The following is a 23,758-nucleotide window of genomic DNA, read 5'->3' on the forward strand; positions in this document are numbered from 1 at the left end:
AATGGAGGGGAATATAAAAGTGACCCATTCTTTGACGTTTGTCATGAGTATGGTATTGTTCGACACTTCACTATTAGAAATACACCAAACAGAATGAGGTGGCAGAGCGTATGAATCGAACACTATTGGAGAAAGTTCGATGTATGTTGTCTAATGCTGGGTTAGGCAAGACATTTTGGGCTAAGGATGTGACATATGATGGCCATCTCATCAATCGTCTGCCGTTATCATCGATAAGAGGAAAAACACCATTGGAGGTATGGTCTGGAAAACCTGCTACTGATTATGATTCCTTACATGTATTTGGATCCACTGCTTATTATCATGTGAAGGAATCCAAGTTTGATCCAAGAGCAAAGAAGGCTCTCTTTATGGGAATTACCCATGGAGTGAAGGGATTCCGCCTTTGGTGTTTAGACCCCAAGAAGATAATTTGTAGCAGATATGTTACCTTTGATGAATCTGCCCGACTAAAGAAGGTAACAAATAAAGTTGTACAGACAAGTAGTACTCCGCAGTAGGTGGAGCATACTCCAAAACAGGTGGAGTTTCAGCATACGATGATCCCAGAAGTTGATGCAGCTGATTCTTCAACTCCAATAGAAGAATCAGTAGATGAAGAGGTTCAAACCCAAGAACCATTAGAGACACCAGAACCACTTGCAGTTACAAGGCCAAGGAGAGAAACCCAAGACGATATGATGATCGCTTCGAAGAGTCAAAAGGATATAGATAAATTCAAGGCTCAGTTGAATCAAGAGTTTGAGATGAAAGATCTAGGTGAGGCCAAGAAGATTATTGGTATGGAGATAAGCAGAGATAGACAGAGAGTGAAGCTTTGTTTAACATAGAAGCAGTATCTAAGAAAGGTATTACAATGTTTTGGCATGAATGAAAATACCAAACATATAAGTATCCCACTGGCTTCTCATTTGAAACTTAGTTCTCAATTATCTCCTAAAACTAACAAAGAACGAGAGTATATGGAAAAAGTTCCATATGCTAATGCAGTTGGGAGCTTGATGTATGCAATGGTGTGTACGCATCCTGACATTTCACAAGCAGTTGGAGTTGTGAGCATATACATGCATGATCATGCAGAAGGACATTGGCAAGATGTCAAATGGATTCTACGGTATCTCCAACAAACCGTGGATGTTGGTTTAGTTTTTGAAAAGGATGAAGCACTTGGTCAGTGTGTGGTTGGATATGTTTATTCCGACTATACTGGTGATTTGGATAAGCGTCGATCAACTACTGGGTATTTGTTTACTCTTGCTAAAGCCCCAGTAAGTTGGAAGTCTACTTTGCAATCTACGGTGGCTTTGTCTACTACAGAGACAGAATACATGGCAGTTTCAGAGGCTGTGAAGGAAGCAATTTGGCTTAACGGGTTGATGGAAGACTTGGGAGTTGTTCAAAGTCACATTAGTCTCTATTGTGACAATCAGAGCGCTATTCACTTAGCAAAAAATCAAGTCTACCATTCAAGGACTAAGCATATCGACGTGAGGTATCACTTTGTGCGGAAGATCTTTGAAGAAGAAAAGATTCTGCTTCAGAAAATTGCGACAGTAGAAAATCTACAGATATGATGACCAAGGTAGTAACAGTAATCAAGTTCAATCATTGTTTGAACTTGATTAACATCCTGAAAGTATGAACACCTTCGGTGTATGGCGCTTGTCAGCGCAATTAGAGGCATAACATCAAATTTGGGGAGTTGAAGAAGTTGAGTAGGCTTGGTAATTTCAAACCAAGGTGGATATTTGTTATGTTTGGTTTGAAATTAAGTTTTGCAAGTTGGAAATTTTATCTTGATTGGTGGCCAACTTATTGGAAAATTCATCTTCGTTGGTGGTTAACTTATTGGAAAAATATTTGGTAGGTGGCCAACTTATTTTTCATCTTTGATCCCTAAAATATTATGTTATTTATAAGTTTAGTCCTTAAAACTCAACTATAAATAGGCCTAAGTATTTCATTAGAAATCATCCCAAAACAAGTTCTCTCTTCCTCTTGTTTTCTTCATTATCTCACTTTGGGAATTCTAAAGAATTCCATTTGTTGTACTATTTGTTGATAGTGAAGTTATCATCCGGTGTGGTGCCCGAGGAGTAGACGATATTCTCGTCGAACCTCGTAAATTTGGTGTATTCTCTCCTTTATTGTTCTTTATTCGATTTTTACATTGTGTTTCAATATTCAATAGTTTGACGAGTTTATCCGATGTGCAACCTTTGGTGGTTTTGATCTTGACATTTTAGGTCAATTTTGAAACTACGTTCGCGTGGGAAATAGCCCGGTTTCCCCAACAATCCAGAGGTTATGCCTAGCATATCATATGCGATAATTTTTTTTGTGATAACAACAAAATCTTAGTAGAAGTTAAGAATATATATTGCCAATGATCCAAACATATATGTAAGTGTTATTATCTTATTAGAGAGATAAGCATCCATAGAGGGATTTAGAAATATTGATTTCCTAATAAAGTCTTGGGTAAATTATATCAATCATCACTTAACTTTACTCTCTCTTTTATTTCATTCATTGTACTTCAAGTCCGTTTAATTTTCTTACTGAACTTAATACATTTTTTTGTCACTCCATCGCTTTCTCACTAACAACGTTATAAATTGTCTGTTATATAGATGCAAAACGAAGTCGTTTTGGTGAAAATTTCATTTTTTCTAAAATGGTGTCCTTTTAATAGTGGAGTGAAAAAAAAATAAAATGTATTAAGTTCAATGAGAAAATTAAACATGTTTTGAATATAATGAGTGAAATAGGAAAGAGAGTAAAATTCAATGATGGTTGGTGTAATTTACCCTAAAACCTTTGACATAGCATAAGCATAATTATTGCACTAGATCTGTCGCACCACAAAAAAGGGATGGTCACCAGATATACATAATTCTAGTAAAGTGATTGGAAAGCTTATCGAGAGATAACCTATTATTAAATTTGAAAATAATTATTATCTTAATATAAGTGTTATTTTTTGAGAATTCAGGTTCGAGCATCATAGATGTCATAGGTGAAATCGTTCAATGTCAAAATATTAAAAAATATCTATGAACAAATATTGTTTTGTACTTATCCAGATTAATAAAAAAACTTAACTTCTTTGATCGGGGGAATAAATAGCAAAGAAGGTAAAATTGAGATTTTTTGTAAAATATCTATACCGATTTTTAAAGAAAGAAATTTTATAGCTTGCACTCATATTGATGGTTAACGTGGTTAAACGCTCCATCTTCATTTTTATTTCAGAAAATCTCTCAACTTTCTCACAACCGAAACACCTAAATTGTAGAGAAAATACCAAAAAGCTCTTCAATTTTATCAATTTTTTTTTAACACTATCAACCCAATTTAATTTTTTTCCGAAATAAATTCGATTAGATGATAGAGTTTAACAACTCATGAAGAAACAGAGCTAGAAAAATAATATTTGAGAGATATATGTCTATCTTCCTTTCCTAATGATCTCTTCATACCAAATAGGAGAATAAAAAGAGTTTAAATTATGGATTACACCTATTTGGCTTATCCTAATCTTATTGCAAAAATATAGATAAGAGTTCTATTGGAATTAGAAATATCATTAACTATTTTTTTAGTATCTAAACTTCATCAAAACCTTCAATTTTAGTTACAGTATGCATCAAACACATACTGTGACATGTAAAATATAAAATCTAATAAAAGATAGACTTATAGATAATTTAAAAGCATTTCTTAGTGTGTGTATGTTTGAATTTTGATTTGATTTTGTTCTATTTCGAATAAAGCTAAGTTTCGATTGGTCAATATGATATCGTTTATTATATTTATGATTAGATCGATTAGGGAGCTTTATATGTGTTGAAGATGAGAAAATCATGATCGATGACAATAGCGAAACAACTGTTGTCTTGGTTGAAGGAGAGCTAACTGATGGTGAGGAGAATTCGGGGTTGAGTGAGACCCGAAGAAGAGTTAAAGTCACATGATCTCCTCTTTTATACCCTTTAGTTAGGGACTAAAGTAGTGTAATTTTGAAATGTGTGGGGCATATTTTAAAATTAGGAAAAAATAGAATAAAATATAAAATTTGAGGGCTAAATGTATTATTATGTCAATTTGTTCAATGTGACGTCAATTACTACTAAAATTTCAACTGCAGCAGATCAATTTGTAGTTTTTCTAAGTTAGGTAATCATATTGGATAACTTTTTATAGTTGAAGGATTTAAAAGAAAACATACTATAGTCGGGGGACTATATGCATATTTTACTCAATTGAATTTGCAAAGCAAATACGTAAGCAAACATAATAATAATGAATAAAATAAAATAAAAAGAAAGCAAATTAGGTACATTTAACCTGGACATTTTTGGTTTAGTATAGTTGGCCTATAAAAGAACGAACATCACCACATTGGCCGAACCAGAAGTGCGGTTTACAATTTTCATATTCTCCACCAATCAAAGAATAAACAAAAAAAAAAGCAAGCAAATGGCCCCAACAATGGCGGTGGCACCAAAGAGGAACGAGGAAGAAGAGTTGAGGAAGAGAAACCAGGAGTTAGAGAAGGAATTAAGGGAGAGCAGGGAAAGAGAGGAGCAGATGAGGATGGAGCTGCGGAAGGTATGGAAAAGGCTGAGAGTGGCGGAAGAGGGGGAGGAGCTGCTGTGTTCGCAGCTGGGGGAGCTGGAGGCAGAGTTCGTTTATCAGGCTCGTGATTACAACTCCCGCATAGTTTCCCTCATGGATCAGCTGTCCAAGGCTAACAACGTTGTCGTCAACAACCACCGTCCATCGGCGCCCATCTCTATCCTCTGATTTCGATTGTTTTATATTAGATCAAGTATAACCACCGGAGGTGGTGTTTAATTTACTGTCCGGCGGTTCTTACATGCATAGAAACATTATTATAATGTATTTTTTATTATATTGTATTTTTTATTAATACAATATTATTATAATAGAATTTCTGGTCAAAATATTTCTAAGTGATCTCCCTATTGGAACAAGACTCCGTTGCTGCTCCTTTATTGCAATAGTTTTGTAGCTTTCACTTTTAAATTCAAAAAAAAAAATATTTCTATGTATTTGATATTACACAATTTATAAATATAATTATTTGAATTTAAAATTTTAAAAAATAATATTTAATTTTATTATTGATACCATTTAATGATTTCAAGTGTATATAATATTATGAATATTTTTTGAAAAGGAAAGTAATAATTATATGGAAGAAGAATATAGAAATGTGATAAGATTATTAGGCTCGTAAAAATATATGAATGTTTTTAGGCTAAATTACGTATTTAATATTTAAATTATCAGTTTTAGTCCGTTTTAGTATTTAAACTATTATTTTTTTTAAAATTATACCTAACATTTAGTTTTTGTTTCATTTTAATACTCATGTTAAATTTAACATTAAATTTTGAAAATGTATGGAAAGTTTAGGTACTAAAACAAATTAAATTGATAGTTTGGATACTAAACACGTTAAGTTTTTAACGACATGGTATTAAAATTAAACAAAAACTAAATGTTAAATATGATTTTGAAAAATTAATAATTTAGGTACTAAAACAAATCAAAAACTGAGTTTAGGTACTAAATATGTAATTTACCTATGTTTTTTATTAAATTTATTAAGATGAATTGAATATTTTATTTGAAATTTTATTCTTATAATGATATTATATGTATCAAATACGATTATGAAAATTGGGTGGTATTACCTATTAGATCATTAAAACTCTATAATTAATGCCAACAATCAGTTGATATAGGGATGACACACTAGTTTCCTTAAGCAAGGTAAGAGGTTTGAATACTGGTGATTGTGAATGGAGTAAATTGGGTTGGTTTTGGGAAATAAAACAAGTACGAGTAATTTCCCTATAACCAGATTAGTGAGAATACGAAATAAAAAAAAATATAATACCCGAAATCGATAACGGAGTTCAGCCAATTTTTGCTTACGTCTGCTGCAGATCTTTTGCTAAGAGAGAAAATTTACAGGTGTTTACAAAACACTCACTACTCACAAGAAATCTCTCTAGTATTGAGAGAAAGAAATGATTTATGATTTTGGGATGGTTTTGAAGCTAAATGGGCTAGGGTATTTATAGTTGAAGCATAGGGACTAATCTTATAAATACCCTAAAGTGTGCAGTGGCTAAAATATAATTAACCTAAAAATATTTTAATTAAAAATTAAGGCACCGAATTCAGTGCCCCTATTGTTGAAAACTCAAGGTGGTGCTCCCAATTTCTGAAAAAATCCACCCCCCCTTTTGACTTTTTCTTCCAACAATCTCCCAATTGAAGACTGATTTTAATTCGTCTTCACACCTCGATCAATACAACAACATTTCTAGTCTTGTTATTCTAGCATGCCAACTGAAGCTGAACACAACTTCAGTTTGTTTGTGTTCACCGTCTTTGTCAACATATCTGCCGGATTTTGAGCTCCACTAATCTTTTCAAGTTTCAAAATCATATCTTCCAGAAAAGACCGGATAAAATGATATCACAGTTGTATGTGCTTCGTTCTGGAATGAAAATACAGATTCTTTGCTATATGGATAGCACTTTGACTGTCTCAATACAAGACATTGTTTTCTTGTTTCTTGCCTAACTCTTCCAAAAAACTTTGGAGCCAAACCATCTCCTTAATGGCTTCCGTAACAGCGACATATTCTGCTTCAGTTGTGGAGAGAGCAACTATCTTCTGTAGTTGAGAAACCCAACTCACTACAGTACCTCCTAGAGTATAGACATACCCTGTAGTGCTCTTTCTGATGTCAACATTTACGGCTAAGTCAGCATCTACATAGCCTGTCAGTATCGTATCTTCACCTTTGAAACAAAGTGCTTTGTTTGTGGTACCCCGCAAATATCTGATGATCCATTTGACTGCTTCCTAGTGTACCTTACCCGAATTATTCATGTACCTGCTAACAGCTCCCACTGCATGAGCAATATCTGGTTTAGTACATACCATAGCATACATCAAACTTCCAATTGCTGAGGCATATGGCACCTTCACCATGTGTGTACGTTTTTTCTCCGTCTTTGGTGATTATTCTTTGGAGAGTCTAAAATGAACACCTAAAGGTGTACTTACTGGTTTAGCATCTTGCATGTTGAACCTGGAGAGTACTTTGTTGATGTACTTAGCCTGTGACAACATCAAAGTCCCCGACTTTGTGTCTCTCTTGATCCTCATCCCAAAATCTACTTTACGGCGCCCAGATCTTTCATTGCAAACTGCTTCGATAATTTTTGCTTCAAGTTTATAATTTCTTGCATGTCTGATCCTGCAACGAGCATGTCATCAACGTACAATAATAAAATAATGAAGTTGTTGTCGAACCTCTTGATGTAGCAACAATGATCTGCTTGGCATCTGGTAAAACCACTGCTACTCATGAAACTATCAAACTTCTTGTACCATTGTCTAGGAGCTTGTTTTAAACCATACAAGCTCTTCTTCAACCTGCATACCAAGTTTTTCTTGCTTGCCTCTATGAATCCTTTTGGCCTCATATATATTTCTTCCTCCAAATCACCATAAAGGAAAGCTGTCTTTACATCTAACTGCTCAAGATGTAGATTTTCTACAGCTACAATTTTCAACACCAGTCTGATTGTAGACAGTTTCACGAATGGAGAGAAAATTTCATTGTAGTCAATACCTTCTTTTGCTGAAAACCTTTGACAACCAATCTCGCTTTGTAGCGTTTACTCCCATCGTGCTCTTCTTTGATCCTGTAAATCCACTTGTTATGGAGCGCTTTCTTTCCTGGTGGTAATTCAGCTAATTCCCACGTCTGATTTGACGTAAACGAGTCCATCTCATCTTTCATGGAAGACTCTCACTTGACTGAATCCTCCACCTGTATTGCTTCATCATAGCACTCTGGTTCACCATTGTCAGTCAGCAACAAATAGTGCAAAGAAGGCGAATAACGTTGGTTTGGTTTAGGAATTTTGGAAGATCGTCTCAGTTCTGGTGTGTCTGGTTCTTCTTGAACTGCTTCAGGATTGATCTGAACATCATTTCCAGAAATCTCCTCAAACTCAGCAAATTCCTTTGTTTCAGCTTCAGTATTTGAGCTACTAGATTCTATAGTTGACCTGTCTTTGTACATCACATTCTCATTGAAATGACGTCTCTGCTTCTGATGATCTTTCGATTTTTGTAGTCCCAAAACCGGTAACCGAACTCATCACCACCATAACCAACAAAGACGCATTTGTTAGACTTGGCATCAAGTTTACTTCTTTCAGCAGAGTCTATGTGTATATAAGAAATACAACCAACACTCTTAAGTATGAAAGGTTTATTTCTTTCTTGCTCCAAACTTCCTCTGGTATTCTGCCATCCAAAGGAACTGAGGGCCCACAGTTGATCAGGTAAGCTACAGTGTTGATAGCTTCAGCCCATAGAAATTTGGGTAATCCGAATGTATCCTCATGCTTCTGGCACGTTCATTCAGAGTTCTGTTCATGTACTCTGCTACGCCATTTTGCTACGGTGTCATGGGAACTGTTGTCTCCATCTTGATCCCATTGTTGCGCAGAAATCTCTGAATCTCCTATTTCTGTACTCTCCTCTATTGTCAGACCTCAACCATTTGACTTTCATACCAGTCTCATTTTCCACCATGGCCTTCCATTTTCTGAAGGTATCAAAGACTTCTGATTTCTTCTTCAGAAAATAAACCAACACCTTCCTTATAGAATCATCGATAAAGGTGACATAATATAATGAGACTACAAGAGATGGAACTGGAGATGGTCCCCATACATCAATATAAACCAACTCTAACTTTTCTGCCTTGGGTGTCTTGCCAATCTTTGCAAAACTGACTTTCTTTTGTTTGCCAAAGATGCAATCCTCGCATAGTCTGACATCTAAACTCTTTAGATCCGACAGCTTCCCTTTTGACAAAAGTGTCTTCATCCCTTTCTCGCTCATATGACCAAGCCTTTGGTGCCATAGGTTTGATTTTCCATCAGCATCTGCTATAGCAATGATATTCTCTAAGTTTGAGGTTACATAAAGAGTATCAATCTTCTTACCACGAGCAATGACAAGTGCTCCTTTGGTAATCTTCCATTTACAGCCTGAAAATGTTGTACTATATCTTTCTCCATCAAGTTGTCCTAAAGAAATCAAATTTCTTTTGAGGCCAAGAATATGTCTTACTCCTGTCAGCTTCCAGGTGGTCTGGTTTGGCAGCTTTAATCGGATGTATCCTTTTTCGACGATTTTCAAGGTTTCATCATCAGCTAGATGAACTTTCCCAAAATCACCACTGACATAGTTCTCCATGATTTCTTAGCGTGGGGTGGAGTGGAAAGATGCCCCTGAATCCAAGATTCACGATTCAATCGGATTGTTGACGCTTAGAATCATGACATCGCCTGTTTTCTCTGTCACGTTGGTAGATTCCTGTGCGCTGATATTTTTCTTCGATGCTCGGCAATATCTTTTAAAGTGACCCTTCTTGCCGCAGTTATAACATGTAAAATCTTTCTTTCATGTTCTTGATTTTCCCGTTCTGGATTTGGATCTGCCACGATTTGAATTTATCTATGAAGTTCTCCCTCTAGACTCTGTGTGCAAGGCTGAGGAGGTTGATGCTTCACCCGATTCTCTCCGTCGAATTTCTTCACTCAATACCAGATATCGAACATCGTCAAATTTCAATTTGTTGTTTCCCGACGAGCTGCTGATTGCTGTAACAGTAGCATTCCAACTGTCTGGTAGAGATGATAAGAGAATTAAAGCTCGAACTTCATCATCAAACTCAATTTCCACAGAACTCAACTGAATTGTAATTGTGTTGAGTTCATTTAGGTGTTGAGCCACTGATGCCCCATCCGCCATTCGCAAATTGAATAATCGCCTCATCAAATGAAATTTGTTTGAGGCCGATGGCTTCTCATACATACTGGAGAGAGCCGCCATAAGACCCGCCGAGGTCTTTTCCTTTTCTATGTTGAAAGCAACATTGCGGGATAACGTCAGTCGGATAACTCCGAGGGCTTGTCTGTTGAGAAGAGCCCAGACTTCATTCTTCATGCCCTCTTGTTGCTTTCTTGAGAGATGTTGATATAGATTTTTCTGGTACAAAAAATCTTCAATCTGCATCTTCCAAAAGCCAAAGTCCGCACCATCGAACTTATCAATTTTCATCTTCCCTTCGTCTGCAGCTATCGCTCCCACTCGAATCTGGCTTTTTTGGATCGTTTCTGACAATTTTCGCGAACTGTCGTGTATTTGAACACCTCCGTCGACAAATTCGTATCACCGACAAAATTTTTACTATTTACAAAATTCACTATTCATGTGAATAGTAATGAATAGTAACATCACAAAAAATTGACAAAATTCACACCCAAAAGTTCTGATACCAATTTTTGGGAAATAAAATAAGTACGAGTAATTTCCCTATAATCAGATTGGTGAGAATATGAAATAAAAAATGAAAAAATAATACCCGAAATTGATAACGGAGTTCAGCCAATTTTTGCTTACGTCTGCTGCAGATCTTTGCTAAGAGAGAAAATTTACAGGTGTTTACAAAACACTCACTACTCACAAGAAAGCTCTCTAGTATTGGGAGAAAGAAATAATTTGTGATTTTGTGATGATTTTGAAGCTAAATGTGCTAGGGTATTTATAGTTGAAGCTTAGGGACTAATCTTGTAAATATCCTAAAGTGTGCAGTGGCTAAAAATGTAATTAACCCAAAAATATTTTAATTAAAAATTGGGACACCGAATTCGGTGCCCCCCATTGTTGAAAACTCAAGGTGGTGCCCCCAATTTCTGAAAAAATCCAGCTTTTTGACTTTTTCTTCCAACAGTTGGGAGGGTCACCCTTGCATCTACAGTATTCAATCAGAATTAGTCTGTCAATAGATTGATACAGATGGTTATACAAAAAAAAACCCAACAATTAATTGATTTAGTAGGTTGAGACATTAAAAGTCTCTATAATGAACTTAACAATATTTAATTTAAAATAATTAATTAATATATTAATTATTGATAATTAAATTAAAAAAATTTATATCATGAAAAAGTCAAACACAAGGTATAAACAAAGTCTTTTATGATACAATAATCTACTCTCCTTAAAATGGTCATAACAATTTATGTTGGCGTATGGGATCTGTTTACACATTAGTTTGAACCACATGTTTTTAGAAAGTTTGTGTCTTGCCTTTAGAGACATATGAAAGATTTTATGTTAATAATTAAATTTTTAAAACTTTTAAAAATAAATAAAATTTTTAAAAAATAAAAAATTTAATAAAAATATATAAAAATGTAAATATATACAATAATTTTAATTTTTTTAAAAAAGACGAATATCTCATATGTCTCATGCATCCTTTCTCTCGCTTCTCCCTTGTTTTCATGGTGACCACGATGTTGACACATTCGAGAGTTTTGACAAATATAGCAGTTGTCGGTTTAGTTGACAAATATTTCAAAGATCAAATTTCTTAGATTTTATCAACTTTTTAAATATTTTTATATAATTAATATTATAACTTTTACGTCATTTGTATACCAACATTTAACATTTCAAATAATAATAACAAAAGATATCAAATTTTACTTAAAAGGTTAACGGTCCTTTAATAAATGTAATAGCTATTGGTATTGTTAACAAAGTCCTTTAAAGATCAAAATTCTTTAACCTTCTTCGGTATAAATATTTAGTGTTGCAACTTTTACGTCATTTATTATATCGGGCTTAACATTTTAGATAGCAACGATAAAAGTTAACAAAATCTACGTTAAAGGTTAACGATACTTTAGCAAATGTACTATCAACGATAAGAGTTTTTTAGAGGTGATTGTGGTGGTAAATACAATGAATTATTTATTAAATATTGTGTATAATATGCCAATATTCATGAATTGATATTGTCACTGTCCGCAAATTTAGGTCCGTGACTTGTGCGTATAAGCCCGCATAAGAGGTTCTTTGTGCAAACTTGGGCTTGATAGGCCCCGGTTCTTGGAGAATGCTAGTTCTGTGAAGAAAAAGAGATAAATAAAAAACTAATAAGCGTCATCTTCATCAGTCGTAGCGATGTTAAATCAACCCTTAGAAAAAGATAAATAAAACAACGACCAAACAACTAAAACAATATCCCAAAAGATAGAAGAAAACATGTCATAAAGACAAAATAAAACATGTTATACATGCAGACTTATTAAAAGGAAAGAAAGATGTAATATAAAAAAATAAAAGAAAATTTATACGTATAATTTAAGAAAATTTATTAATTTATATATACATATAAATAAAATATTTATTTATTTAAAAATATCAGAAAAGAGTTTCTAGGTGCTTTAAGACAACTCTTTTCTTTATATTAAAAAATAAATAAATATTAATAAAACATTTGTCTAAAAATAATGAAAATATATATATAATTTAAAATATTTATTTATTTAAAAATATCAGAAAATGGACGTCAAGTTACTTTAAGACTGCCCTTTCTTAATATTGAAAAATAAATATTAAAATATGTTTAAAATGGTTTAAAAGTAATTTATTAAATTTATAAATATGATTTTAATAGAAATAAAATAAATAGATAAATATTATTTATTATATATATATTTACATGATTAAATAATAATAATAATAATAATTAAATATATTAAAATAAACATATAAAATTAAAATATGGCTGAACAATGAATAAAATTAAAACTATATATTAAAAACACTTGTAATTAAATTAAATGAAAATATTAAAATTAGTGACTAAATTATAACATATTAAAATTAAATACCTAATTCGTAATTAATTATTTAAAATTACAGGGATTAAATATACTATTTTACATTTATTTAATTTAGGGACTAAAATAAAATTATATCAAATTTGAATATTAAATTAAAACATGTAGTTAGGACTAAAATATTATTTAACAAAATTATAAGGACTAAATCTATTATTTACCTAAAATATATATTATTTTATGTAAATGACTAAAATAAATATATGTAAAATTCGAACACCGAATTAAAAGAATCTAAAATTTGATTCAATGACTAAAATATAAGATTACATAACTGTAATGGCAACGGTATAGTTTACCCATTATCAAAATTACGTATATGCCCCTTCCCAAACGACATCGTTTGAGAAGGGGTATTTAAACCCCAAAATGGTCGACCCTTGGCCATTTTTCTCATTCTCTTCTTTCCCCCTTCTCTCTCTAACTGAGAGAGTTTAAAAAACTCTCTCGCCTCTCTCTAGGATTCCCTCACCGGAGGGAATCCGATCGTCGACCGGTAGCCTCGCACCGCCGCCAACCTCCATCGCCGGCCACCGTACATGGTGGTCAAAAAATACATAAACCTCCCAAATGATAGATCTGAGTGATCTATACCCTAATCCGTAGTTTTACCTAAAAGGCTCCTATTTGCGTAGATCTAAAAAAATACCTTCGGTATTTTGTTTCTCCGGCGAGATTTGGAGGCTCCGGCAACTATGTGACTCCTCGGTAAGGTTTCTCTCTATATTTTTTTTGTATTTTGGTGGTTTGGTAATTATTCTCTGGCTTGCTTCCTCTCTCTCTTCTGTTGGCAGGGGGCTCGATGGCTTTTATAGCTACCATCGGCGATATCTTCGAACCGGGTAATAGAGCGGTTTTCGGTGAGTCACCGAATTATATGATGACTCACCCCATAGCTACGACGTGGACGGCTGGAGTTGAACTCTCTAGAGCCCTTGGTTTGAACGTGGCAGCGGCTGAAACGGAGTAGAGCGACGGTAAAAGCAACGGCGGCCGCGTGGCCTTAGGGTTATGATACCATAAGGTTTCAAGCTGGTGCATCTGGGACCGTTAGATCAAGATTAGATCCAATGGAAGCAAGCAATGGCGGTTGGGAGTAGAGGGAAACCCTAATCTGATTTCAAGGTATGGCTGGGTCGGTTGTAGTTGGGCCTGGCAGGGTTGGATCGGGCCTATGTTGTAAACGGGCTCTGATTTTGGGCCTGTAATATGTAATAATAATATTTATTAATAATAATAAAAATATAATAATAATAATAATAATAACAATTATAATAATACTAATAAAACGGGCAAAAATTTAGTGTCTATAGTTATAACCATATTTTTATAAAAAAATTAATTTTAAAATAATTATAACTTTTTTAGAAAATTTAGATTTTTGTTTAATTTGAAATTTGGACTCGCCATCGACCTTTGGATTAGGTAGGTCGAATACTAAAAACGTCTTTTAAACAAATTTTAAGAAAAATCATTTTAAGATAAAAATTGGTCAGTATTTACCAAAGATTCATTTTAAAGGGTTTGTGAATCGATTACCAGTGGAGAAGGGTAAGCATCCCTACAACGCCAAAAATTGGTATCTCTCAGTTATACATTGTCTTAGTAGTATAAATTTATATATTTGAATCCAAAACTTAAATTACGATCTTTTTATTTCGATGAATTTTAAAAATGAGTGAACTTCTTTTTTTTTTTAGAGAAAATAGTCAACTCAATGAAAAATATTAATTCACTCGGTTTTATTTTAAAAAGGATGTCACATTTTACTACGTAAATTAATGTAAATTAAAATTCAGACATGTTGCCGTAATTCCATTAACTTACCATGCAAGACAACATTGCCTTTGATATTTTAGAAAACAATAAAACAAATGCATGATTCGTGAACGTAGCAATATTAAACAATCTGTACAAAATGAATGGATTATCAAATATAATATGATGAATAAAATAAATAAATAAATAAATAAATAAATAAATAAATAAATAAATGACACACATAATATTTATTTATTTATTAAGATTTAAAAATTGACGGGATGTTCTCTCACTCGTTTATCTTAAAGGAATCAACTCCATATAATTTTAGGTTTTCCCTTGGACTTCTCTTCATTCGGGTTATTCCCAAAAATATATATAATTTGTTTTTTATTAAAACAATTTTACTATATAAATATATATAAAAGGATACCTTTAAATGAAACACGTTTATATATCTTAAAAACATAGAATACGAACAAATATTGAATAATAATAAAATATCAACTTTATTCAAATAACCTCTATAGGGCACTCCAGGATTTTGGAGATCTTCCATAGGTTAATCGAGCAAAAAATTATAAATACTAAAATATTAAAAATATCATTTTTATTAAAAGTTCAACACATATATATATTAAAATATTTAAAAGGTCACCTTTAATAAAGCATATGTACATATATTATCACATCAAACATTTATACTAAAATGTAAAATGAATGCATACATATATATATATATATATATATAATAATACAAGGACTAAAATAAAATAATGAAGGAATAAGGACTATAAACCCCCTAAACATGCAAAGAAAAAAAACCCCAATGGCAGCAGGAATAAAGATAGTAACAAAAACCAAGAGAACAACGACCATTCGAACCAGAAACGAGCAACCAACAAACCGAAAGGAAAAACAACACGAAGACAACCACCAACAGCAAGGAGAAAATAATAAAAGAAAGAGAAAACTGAGGATCTTACCCTTGTCGGAGCCTCTATTTGTCATCGGAAAGCCAAATTTCGTAGGTATTTTCTTAGATCTACGGAGTTTGGAAAGATTTTAGTCTAAGAGAGGCTTATATTTGGGTTTAGGGTGTTTCGATCTACGGTTTGGGTGTATTTTTCCTAACTTCAGCTGTCGGCGCCGGCATGCGGCGGTTAGCCGGTGGTCGTTTGCCCCCGGCGTGGGATTCTAAAAAGAGGAAAATGAAAGCTTTAAGCCTAAAAGGCTGATTTTTGGCCTATTTATACCCTTCCTCGAATGACGACATTTTGGGGAGAGCCTCTACGTAATTTTGGGTATAGGTAAACCCTGTTTATGGTCCATGTACTTTGTAACATTTATATTTTAGTCACTGAAATCATGTTTCTGTGCATTTCAATTTAGTTTTCAAATTTTATTTTAGTTTTATTTTAGTCACTAACCAGTATGTATATATGTTTAGGTAAAATATCTATTTTAGGCCCTGTTATTTTAATAATTTATATTTTAAACCTGAATAGTAGTAAAGGTTAAATTACACTACCAGTCCCTCGATTTCATGATATTTTTATTTAGAGCCATTAATTTTGATGTTTTACAATTTAATCACTTAACTTTAATATTTTTTATTTTTTAAATTATTATTGGTTTATTTACAATTATAGTACATAAAATATGATTTATTTACATAGGTAACCTTGAACTTTTGTAGTTTTATAATTTAGTCACTAAGTTTACTTTTTAATATTTTATTTGCATATTTATCGAATTTTTTAATTATAATGTTTTTTTAATGTTATTTTATTCTATTAATTTATAAAAATATCTCCTTAACTTGCTAGGAAGGTATTTTCGAGGATTATTCGTATAAAACAATAACTCGTTTTCCTTTTTTTTTATCATAATTTAAATATTACTTGAATTTGTCAATTTTAATATTAAGATGACGTATAATCGTAAGTACCAATTTTGGGCGTTGTTGGGGTGCTAATCCTTCCCCACACATAACTGACTCTTGAACCCTTTTCAAAATGAATATCTGGTCAATCACAGATCAATTTTTTATCTTTTAAAATTATTTTTCTTAAAATTATTTTAAAAGTTATTTTTAGGTATTCGACTTTCCTATCCCAAAAGTCGATGGCGACTCTAAGCTTGTATTTATTTAAAACCCGATATATTCTCAATATTAAGTTGGAATCGCTTCTCGAAAAAGCCCTAAAAAGCCTGGCGATGACCGTTTCGACATTATGGATTACACCTTTTTAGCTTATCGTAATCTTATTGCAAAATAGAGATAGAGTTCTAATGGAATTAGAAATATCATTAACTATTTTTTTAGTATCTAAACTTCATCAAAACCTTCAATTTTAGTTACAATACGCATCAAACACATATTGTGACCTGTAAAATATAAAATCTAACTAAAGATAGACTTATAGATAATTTTGGTCACTAAAACATATGAGGATTAATATGAAATTTTTGACTTATCAAAGTATTTCTTGGTGTGTGTATGTTTGAATTTTGATTTGATGAATGGTTGTCAGTTTGATTTTGTTCTATTTCAAATAAAGCTAAGTTTCGATTGGTCAATATGATATCTTCTATCCTGTTTATGATTAGATCGATTAGAGAGCGTTACATGTGTTGAAGATGAGAAAATCATGATCGATGACAATAGCAAAACAATTGTTGTCTTGGTTGAAGGAGAGCTAACTGATGGTGAGGAGAATTCGGGGTTGAGTGAGACCCGAAGAGGAGTTAAAGTCACATGGTCTCCTTTTTTACCTTTTAGTTAGGGACTAAGTAGTGTAATTTTCAAAATGTGCGGGGTATATTTTTAAAATTAGAAAACAAATAGAATAAAATATAAAATATGAGGGCTAAATGTATTATTATGTCAATTTATTAAATGTGACGTCATTTACTACTAAAATTTCAACTGCAGCTGACCAATTTGTAGTTTTTCTAAGTTAGGTAGTCATATTTGATAACTTTTTATAGTTGAAGGATTTAAAAGAAAACATACTATAGTCGGAGGACTATATGCATATTTTACTCAAAATTGAATTTGCAAAGCAAATACGTAAGCAAACATAATAATAATGAATAAATAAAATAAAAAGAAAGCAAATTAGGTACATTGAACCTGGACATTTTTGGTTGAGTATAGTTGGCCTATAAAAATAAAAGAAGGAACATCACCACATTGGCGGAACCAGAAGTGCGGTTTACAATATTCATATTCTCCACCAATCAAAGAATAAACAAAAAAAAGCAAGCAAATGGCCCCAACAATGGCGGTGGCACCAAAGAGGAACGAGGAAGAAGAGTTGAGGAAGAGAAACCAGGAGTTAGAGAAGGAATTAAGGGAGAGCAGGGAAAGAGAGGAGCAGATGAGGATGGAGCTGCGGAAGGTATGGAAAAGGCTGAGAGTGGCGGAAGAGGGGAGGAGCGGCTGTGTTCGCAGCTGGGGGAGCTGGAGGCAGAGTCCGTTTATCAGGCTCGTGATTACAACGCCCGCATAGTTTCCCTCATGGATCAGCTGTCCAAGGCTAACAACGTTGTCGTCAACAACCACCGTCCATCGGCGCCCATCTCCATCCTCTGATTTCGATTGTTTTATATTAGATCAAGTATAACCACCGGAGGTGGTGTTTAATTTACTGTCCGGCGGTTCTTAAATGCATAGAAACATTATTATGATGTATTTTTTTTTATTAATACAATATTATTATAATAGAATTTCTGGTCAAAATATTTCTAAGTGATCTCCCTATTGGAACAAGACTCTGTTGCTGCTCCTTTATTGCAAAAGTTTTGTAGTTTCCACTTTTCAATTAAAAAAAAACAAAAAACAAAATCCAAGTATGTGATACTACACAACTTATAAATATAATTATTTGAATTTAAAATTTTAAAAAATAATATTTAATTTTATTATTGATACCATTTAATAAATTCAAGTGTATATAATATTATGAATATTTTTTGAAAAGTAAATTAATAATTATATGGGAAGAAGAATATAGAAATGTGATAAGATTATTAGGCTCCTAAAAATATGAATGTTTTAGATTAAACTACATATTTAGTATCTAAATTATCAGCTTTAGTATTTAAATTTTATTTTTATTTCAAAACTATACTTAACATTTAATTTTTGTTTCATTTTAATATCTTTATTAAATTTAACATTAAATTTTGAAAAGGTATGGAAAGTTTAGGTCCTAAAACATATCAAATTGATAGTTTGGGTACTAAACGAGTTAAGTTTTTAACGAAATGATATTAAAATTAATCAAAACTGAATGTTAGGCATGGTTTTGAAAAAAATAATAATTTAGGTACTAAAACAAATCAAAAACTGAATTTAGGTACTAAATATGTAATTTAACTATGTTTTTTAATAAATTTATTAAGCTGAATTGAATATTTTACTTGAAATTTTATTCTTATAATGACATTATATGTATCAAAAAGATTATGAAATTGGGCAGGGATTACCTATTAGATCATTAAAACTCAACAATAATCAGTTGGTCTAGAGGGATACGCGCTAGATTCCTTAAGCAATGTCAGAGGTTTGAATCCTGATGATTGTGAAAGGAGCAAATTGGGTTGGGACGGTCGCCCTTGTATCTGCAATATTCAATCCGAATTAGTCAATCAATGGATCGATACCAATGATTATACAAAAAAAAAAAAAAACTCAACAATTAATAGATTTAGTAGGTTGAGACATTAAAAATCTTTATAGTAAACTTTACCATATTTAATTTAAAATAATTAATTAATAAATTAAATATCAAAAATTAAATTAAAAAATTAATATCATGAAAAAGTCAAACACAAGGTATAAACAAAGACTTTTATGATACAATAATCTACTCTCCTAGAAATGGTCATAACAATTTATGTTGGCGTATGGAATCTGTTTACACATTAGTTTGAAGAAAGTTTGTGTCTTACCTTTAGTGACACGAAAGATTTTATGTTAAGAATTAAAAATTTTAAATTTTTAAAAAGAAATGAAATTTTTAAAAAATAAAAAAATTTAATAAAATTATAAAAAAAAATTAAATATATATAATAATTTTAAATTTTTAAAAATACGATTATCTAATATGGTTTCGATGCATCCTTTCTCACGCTTCTCCCATGTTTTCATGGTGACCACGATGTTGACACATTCGAGAGTTTTGACAAATATAGCAGTTGTCGGTTTTGTTGACAAATATTTCAAAGATCAAATTTCTAAGATTTTGTTAACTTTTTCAATATATTTATATAATTAATATTATAACTTTTACGTCATTTGTTAGACCAACATTTAACATTTCAAATAATAATAACAAAAGATATCAAATTTTACTTAAAAGCTTAACGGTCCTTTAATAAATGTAATAGCTATTGGTATTGTTAACAAAGTCTTTTAAAGATCAAAATTCTTTAACCTTCTTGGGTATATATATTTAGTGTTTCAACTTTTACGTCATTTATTATATCGGGCTTAATATTTTAGATAGCAACGATAAAAGTTAACAAAATCTACGTTAAAGGTTAACGATACTTTAACAAATGTACTATCAACGATAAGAGTTTTTTATAGGTGATTGTAATGGTAAATACAATGAATTATTTATTAAATATTGTGTATAATATGCCAATATTCATGAATTGATATTGTCACGGTCTGCGAATTTAGGTCTATGACTTGTGCGTATAAGCCCGCAGAAGAGGTTTTTTGCGCAGACTTGGGCTTGATAGGGCAAGCTAATTTGGCCCGATTCTTGGAGAATGATAGTTCCGTGAAGGATTAAATCTGAGGGCGTCCGAGACAAAAGTGACGAAGACGTTACAAGGTTTGGTGGGGACAATTTTCGAGGCTCAGGGAGTTCGAATTGAGACATGTGTGCGCAGATATTCGTAAAAGAGTCGTACGGAGTATCGGGCCTGCTCATGACCATCAGACCTGACCCGTTCCTTAGAAGTTTCCAGAAGGAATAATTATCTCATCATTTAAGGAGATAAATGTAACACCCCCAACCCGTACCCGACCTGGATTCGAGTCCGAGGTGTCTCATTGACTTTTTCAAAACATTTACTTGTATAAAATAGTGAGTAATTTAAAACTTTTATACATGTAGCTTATTCAAAAGTTTCCAGAACTATTCAGAGCTTAAATGTTTTGCAAAACCGTTCAGTGCATATACAATTCAGACATTTATTTACATGCCAACCATTTTCAATGTACAGAATACATTTAATTCAAAACATCTTTTCTGATCTGATCTTCAATAAGAAGTAACTGACCTGTCTTGCTCCACATTGCACTCTATATTCTTCTCGAACCTACGTGTGAAACAATCACACGCTAAGTCGATGACTTAGTGAGGCAAATAAAACATATAATAGAAATCATAAAACATTCCATATAACATATATTATATTTATGTATCTCTTTGATTAGCCCATGGTACACTTGTGAGAACTATCGATATGAGTCTATAGAGGTTGTGCACTAATGCTGTCACCACAACTCGTATCATTGCACCGAAGTGCACGTAGAATTACACCGTAGTGCCATATAATAATGTCCATAGGACCACATATCATTCCTTAAGAATCATATACATATACTAGGGATCAAGTATTGTCTTACAAGACTTCACACATGTTCCACAGAATATATATATATCCCGAAGGACCGCGTAGAATTGCACCGTAGTGCCATAATAATGTCCATAAGGCCGCATATCATTCCTTAAGAATCATATACATATACTAAGGACCAAGTATGTGCCTCAAAGACCTCATAAATGTTCCAAAGAATATACATATGTCCCGAAGGACCGCGTAGACCTCCGACTCTTGGCATGCCAACTATACCCCTAGCTCTCATGACACATAACATGGCATTATCATTTATTTCATTTCAAAATATTCACATAAACATGTAATTCACTTTCACATATCACGTATCACATAGCTTCTTTTCATATTATCACATAGTCACATAGTTCACTTACACGTTGATCATTTCCATATAATCACATGTCATATCGCAGTTCTTGTATTCATATAACATATAATCACATAGATTATGGGCATTATCATTTATTTCATTTCAAATATTCACATAAACATGTAATTCACTTTCACATATCACGTATCACATAGCTTCTTTTCATATTATCACATAGTCACATAGTTCACTTACACGTTGATCATTTCCATATAATCACATGTCACATATCGCATGTTCTTGTATTCATATAACATATAATCACATAGATTACTTTCATATACATAATTCATAGTTATGATTTCATATATTTACCTAATTACAAAGCTAATTCACATATACATGTTTTCATATAATTTCTATCATTTCTCACCCAATCACATTTATTCATGTAACATACTTATCATATCTTGTTCACATATGATCATATACTTCATATACATATAGAAACACCTAGAACACTTTCACATAGCTTATATCGTATTTCTAATATATATCATTTAATAGTATTTTATTTAGGTATAATTTAATCTATTTACTTAATTCAATTTCATAGTTCATTATAATCTTTTCATAGCTCCATAGATATTTAGCATATAACTTATCTTGTATATTCGTACCGTCCCTTTATATTCAAGTTTTCCTAATGATATACTATTCCCATTTCATTCTATAATTCAATCTTATTTAGTTCCCTTAACTCTCATTAATCAAAAAGCTCTATTACACTAATTCCCATAATGGATCATACCACTATTACTTGTCAACTCATGTTTACCTAGTTCATATCACTTCTCATGACTCACTCTCATCATCTTTCCTATTCTTACATATTTTATCTCATAACCATGTATTCACATAGCCTTATATTTCATTATCATATTACTTATATTTGTTCTCCTATGACTCTTTATAAACATCTATTTTCATTTCCCTACATCTCTTGACTTATCTTCTATATTCATATAATTTCATAACTTATTTTATATTCTCTCATTAACACTTAACCGTATTTTTACATAAACCACATAGCACATACAAAACAAAACATATCAATTCATATAATCAAACATACATACACTTCATATCGTTAACATACTTATAATCAAGACTTAATGAGCTATTACTATAAGAATAGACTTTTCCATATAATCTTATACAATAAGATGCACTCACTTGGGCCTCGTTGTTTTGAATCAATCCTAATCCTTAGTTTGTTCCGGAACAAGCTTTCATTCTATATCTACATAATAATACATTTATCAGTATACTGATTGATATATTCGAAACTATCACTCCTTAGGCTAAGAGAAAAGCCAATTTCATCTTTTAATGAAGGTATGCATCGATGTACTACTGATGCATCGGTGTATCAAATGCATTCGATGTTGTATTATTATAGGGATGCATCGATGCATGACTTATGCATCGATGCATTAATTGCATTCGATGTTTCTATTTTAAAAGAGTGCATCGATGCATTACCAATGCATCGATACACCTTCAAATAATTTCTGGGTTTTAACCTTGATGCATCGATGCACTATGAATATGCATCGATGCACTCTGCCCAGAATCCTCTTTTATGCCCGAAAATCCACTCTTTTCAGCTTAATACTTCATATATCATCCCCTTTCTTATTTTTAACTTACATACTCATATTCAAACTCATTCCTATTCATTAATCACCTCTTTAACATCAAAATCCTATTCTCCATATGTAATTAAAGAATTTCACTAAATTTTCAACATGTTCCAAATTCAATTCTATTGCTTCTAGCTTCTTAATTATACCCTTGACAAGTCAAATACATCTTTAGAACTTCAAAAACCTTTCTATATCAAAATTTCATTTCTACACCCTTCATATCATTTCCTTTCTATTCTATTCTTGATGTTTAAAGCTTATATAAGCTTTCCTTAAGCTTATATAATACTCCAAGAATCAAATCAACTTATAAATCCAAGAATTAAACAGCTGAAATTAAACTCACCTTAAATGAGGCTTACGGGGAGAAGAAGAAGCTGGAGAAGAGACTCTGGATAATTCTCTCTTTCCCACGTGGTTTCCTTAAAAAGGGAAAAATAAAATCTTCTCTTAGAAAAGACCATAATACCCTTGT

The 23,758-nt window shown here is 32.2% G+C and overlaps 1 protein-coding gene and 1 pseudogene across 1 annotated transcript; both read left to right on the forward strand.

Annotated features, from left to right (window-relative positions):
- Positions 1-4,440: 4,440 nt before the first annotated feature.
- LOC120172107 (protein RESPONSE TO LOW SULFUR 3-like) lies at positions 4,441-4,850 on the forward strand. Its single transcript, XM_039179664.1, has one exon. The coding sequence runs from the start codon at positions 4,504-4,506 to the stop codon at positions 4,828-4,830; it is 327 nt and encodes a 108-aa protein (XP_039035595.1). The 5' UTR covers positions 4,441-4,503; the 3' UTR covers positions 4,831-4,850.
- Positions 4,851-17,819: 12,969 nt separating this feature from the next.
- Positions 17,820-18,245, forward strand: LOC120172118 (annotated as a pseudogene).
- The last annotated feature ends 5,513 nt before the right edge of the window (positions 18,246-23,758 follow it).

This window comes from Hibiscus syriacus, unplaced genomic scaffold (genome assembly GCF_006381635.1).
Source record: "Hibiscus syriacus cultivar Baekdansim isolate YM2019G1 unplaced genomic scaffold, ASM638163v2 tig00111842_pilon, whole genome shotgun sequence".
Lineage (NCBI taxonomy): Eukaryota > Viridiplantae > Streptophyta > Magnoliopsida > Malvales > Malvaceae > Hibiscus > Hibiscus syriacus.

Bases quoted from the DNA above. Each gene is read 5' to 3' on its own strand.
- LOC120172107 (XM_039179664.1), top strand. From the start codon at position 4,504: ATGGCCCCAACAATGGCGGTGGCACCAAAGAGGAACGAGGAAGAAGAG.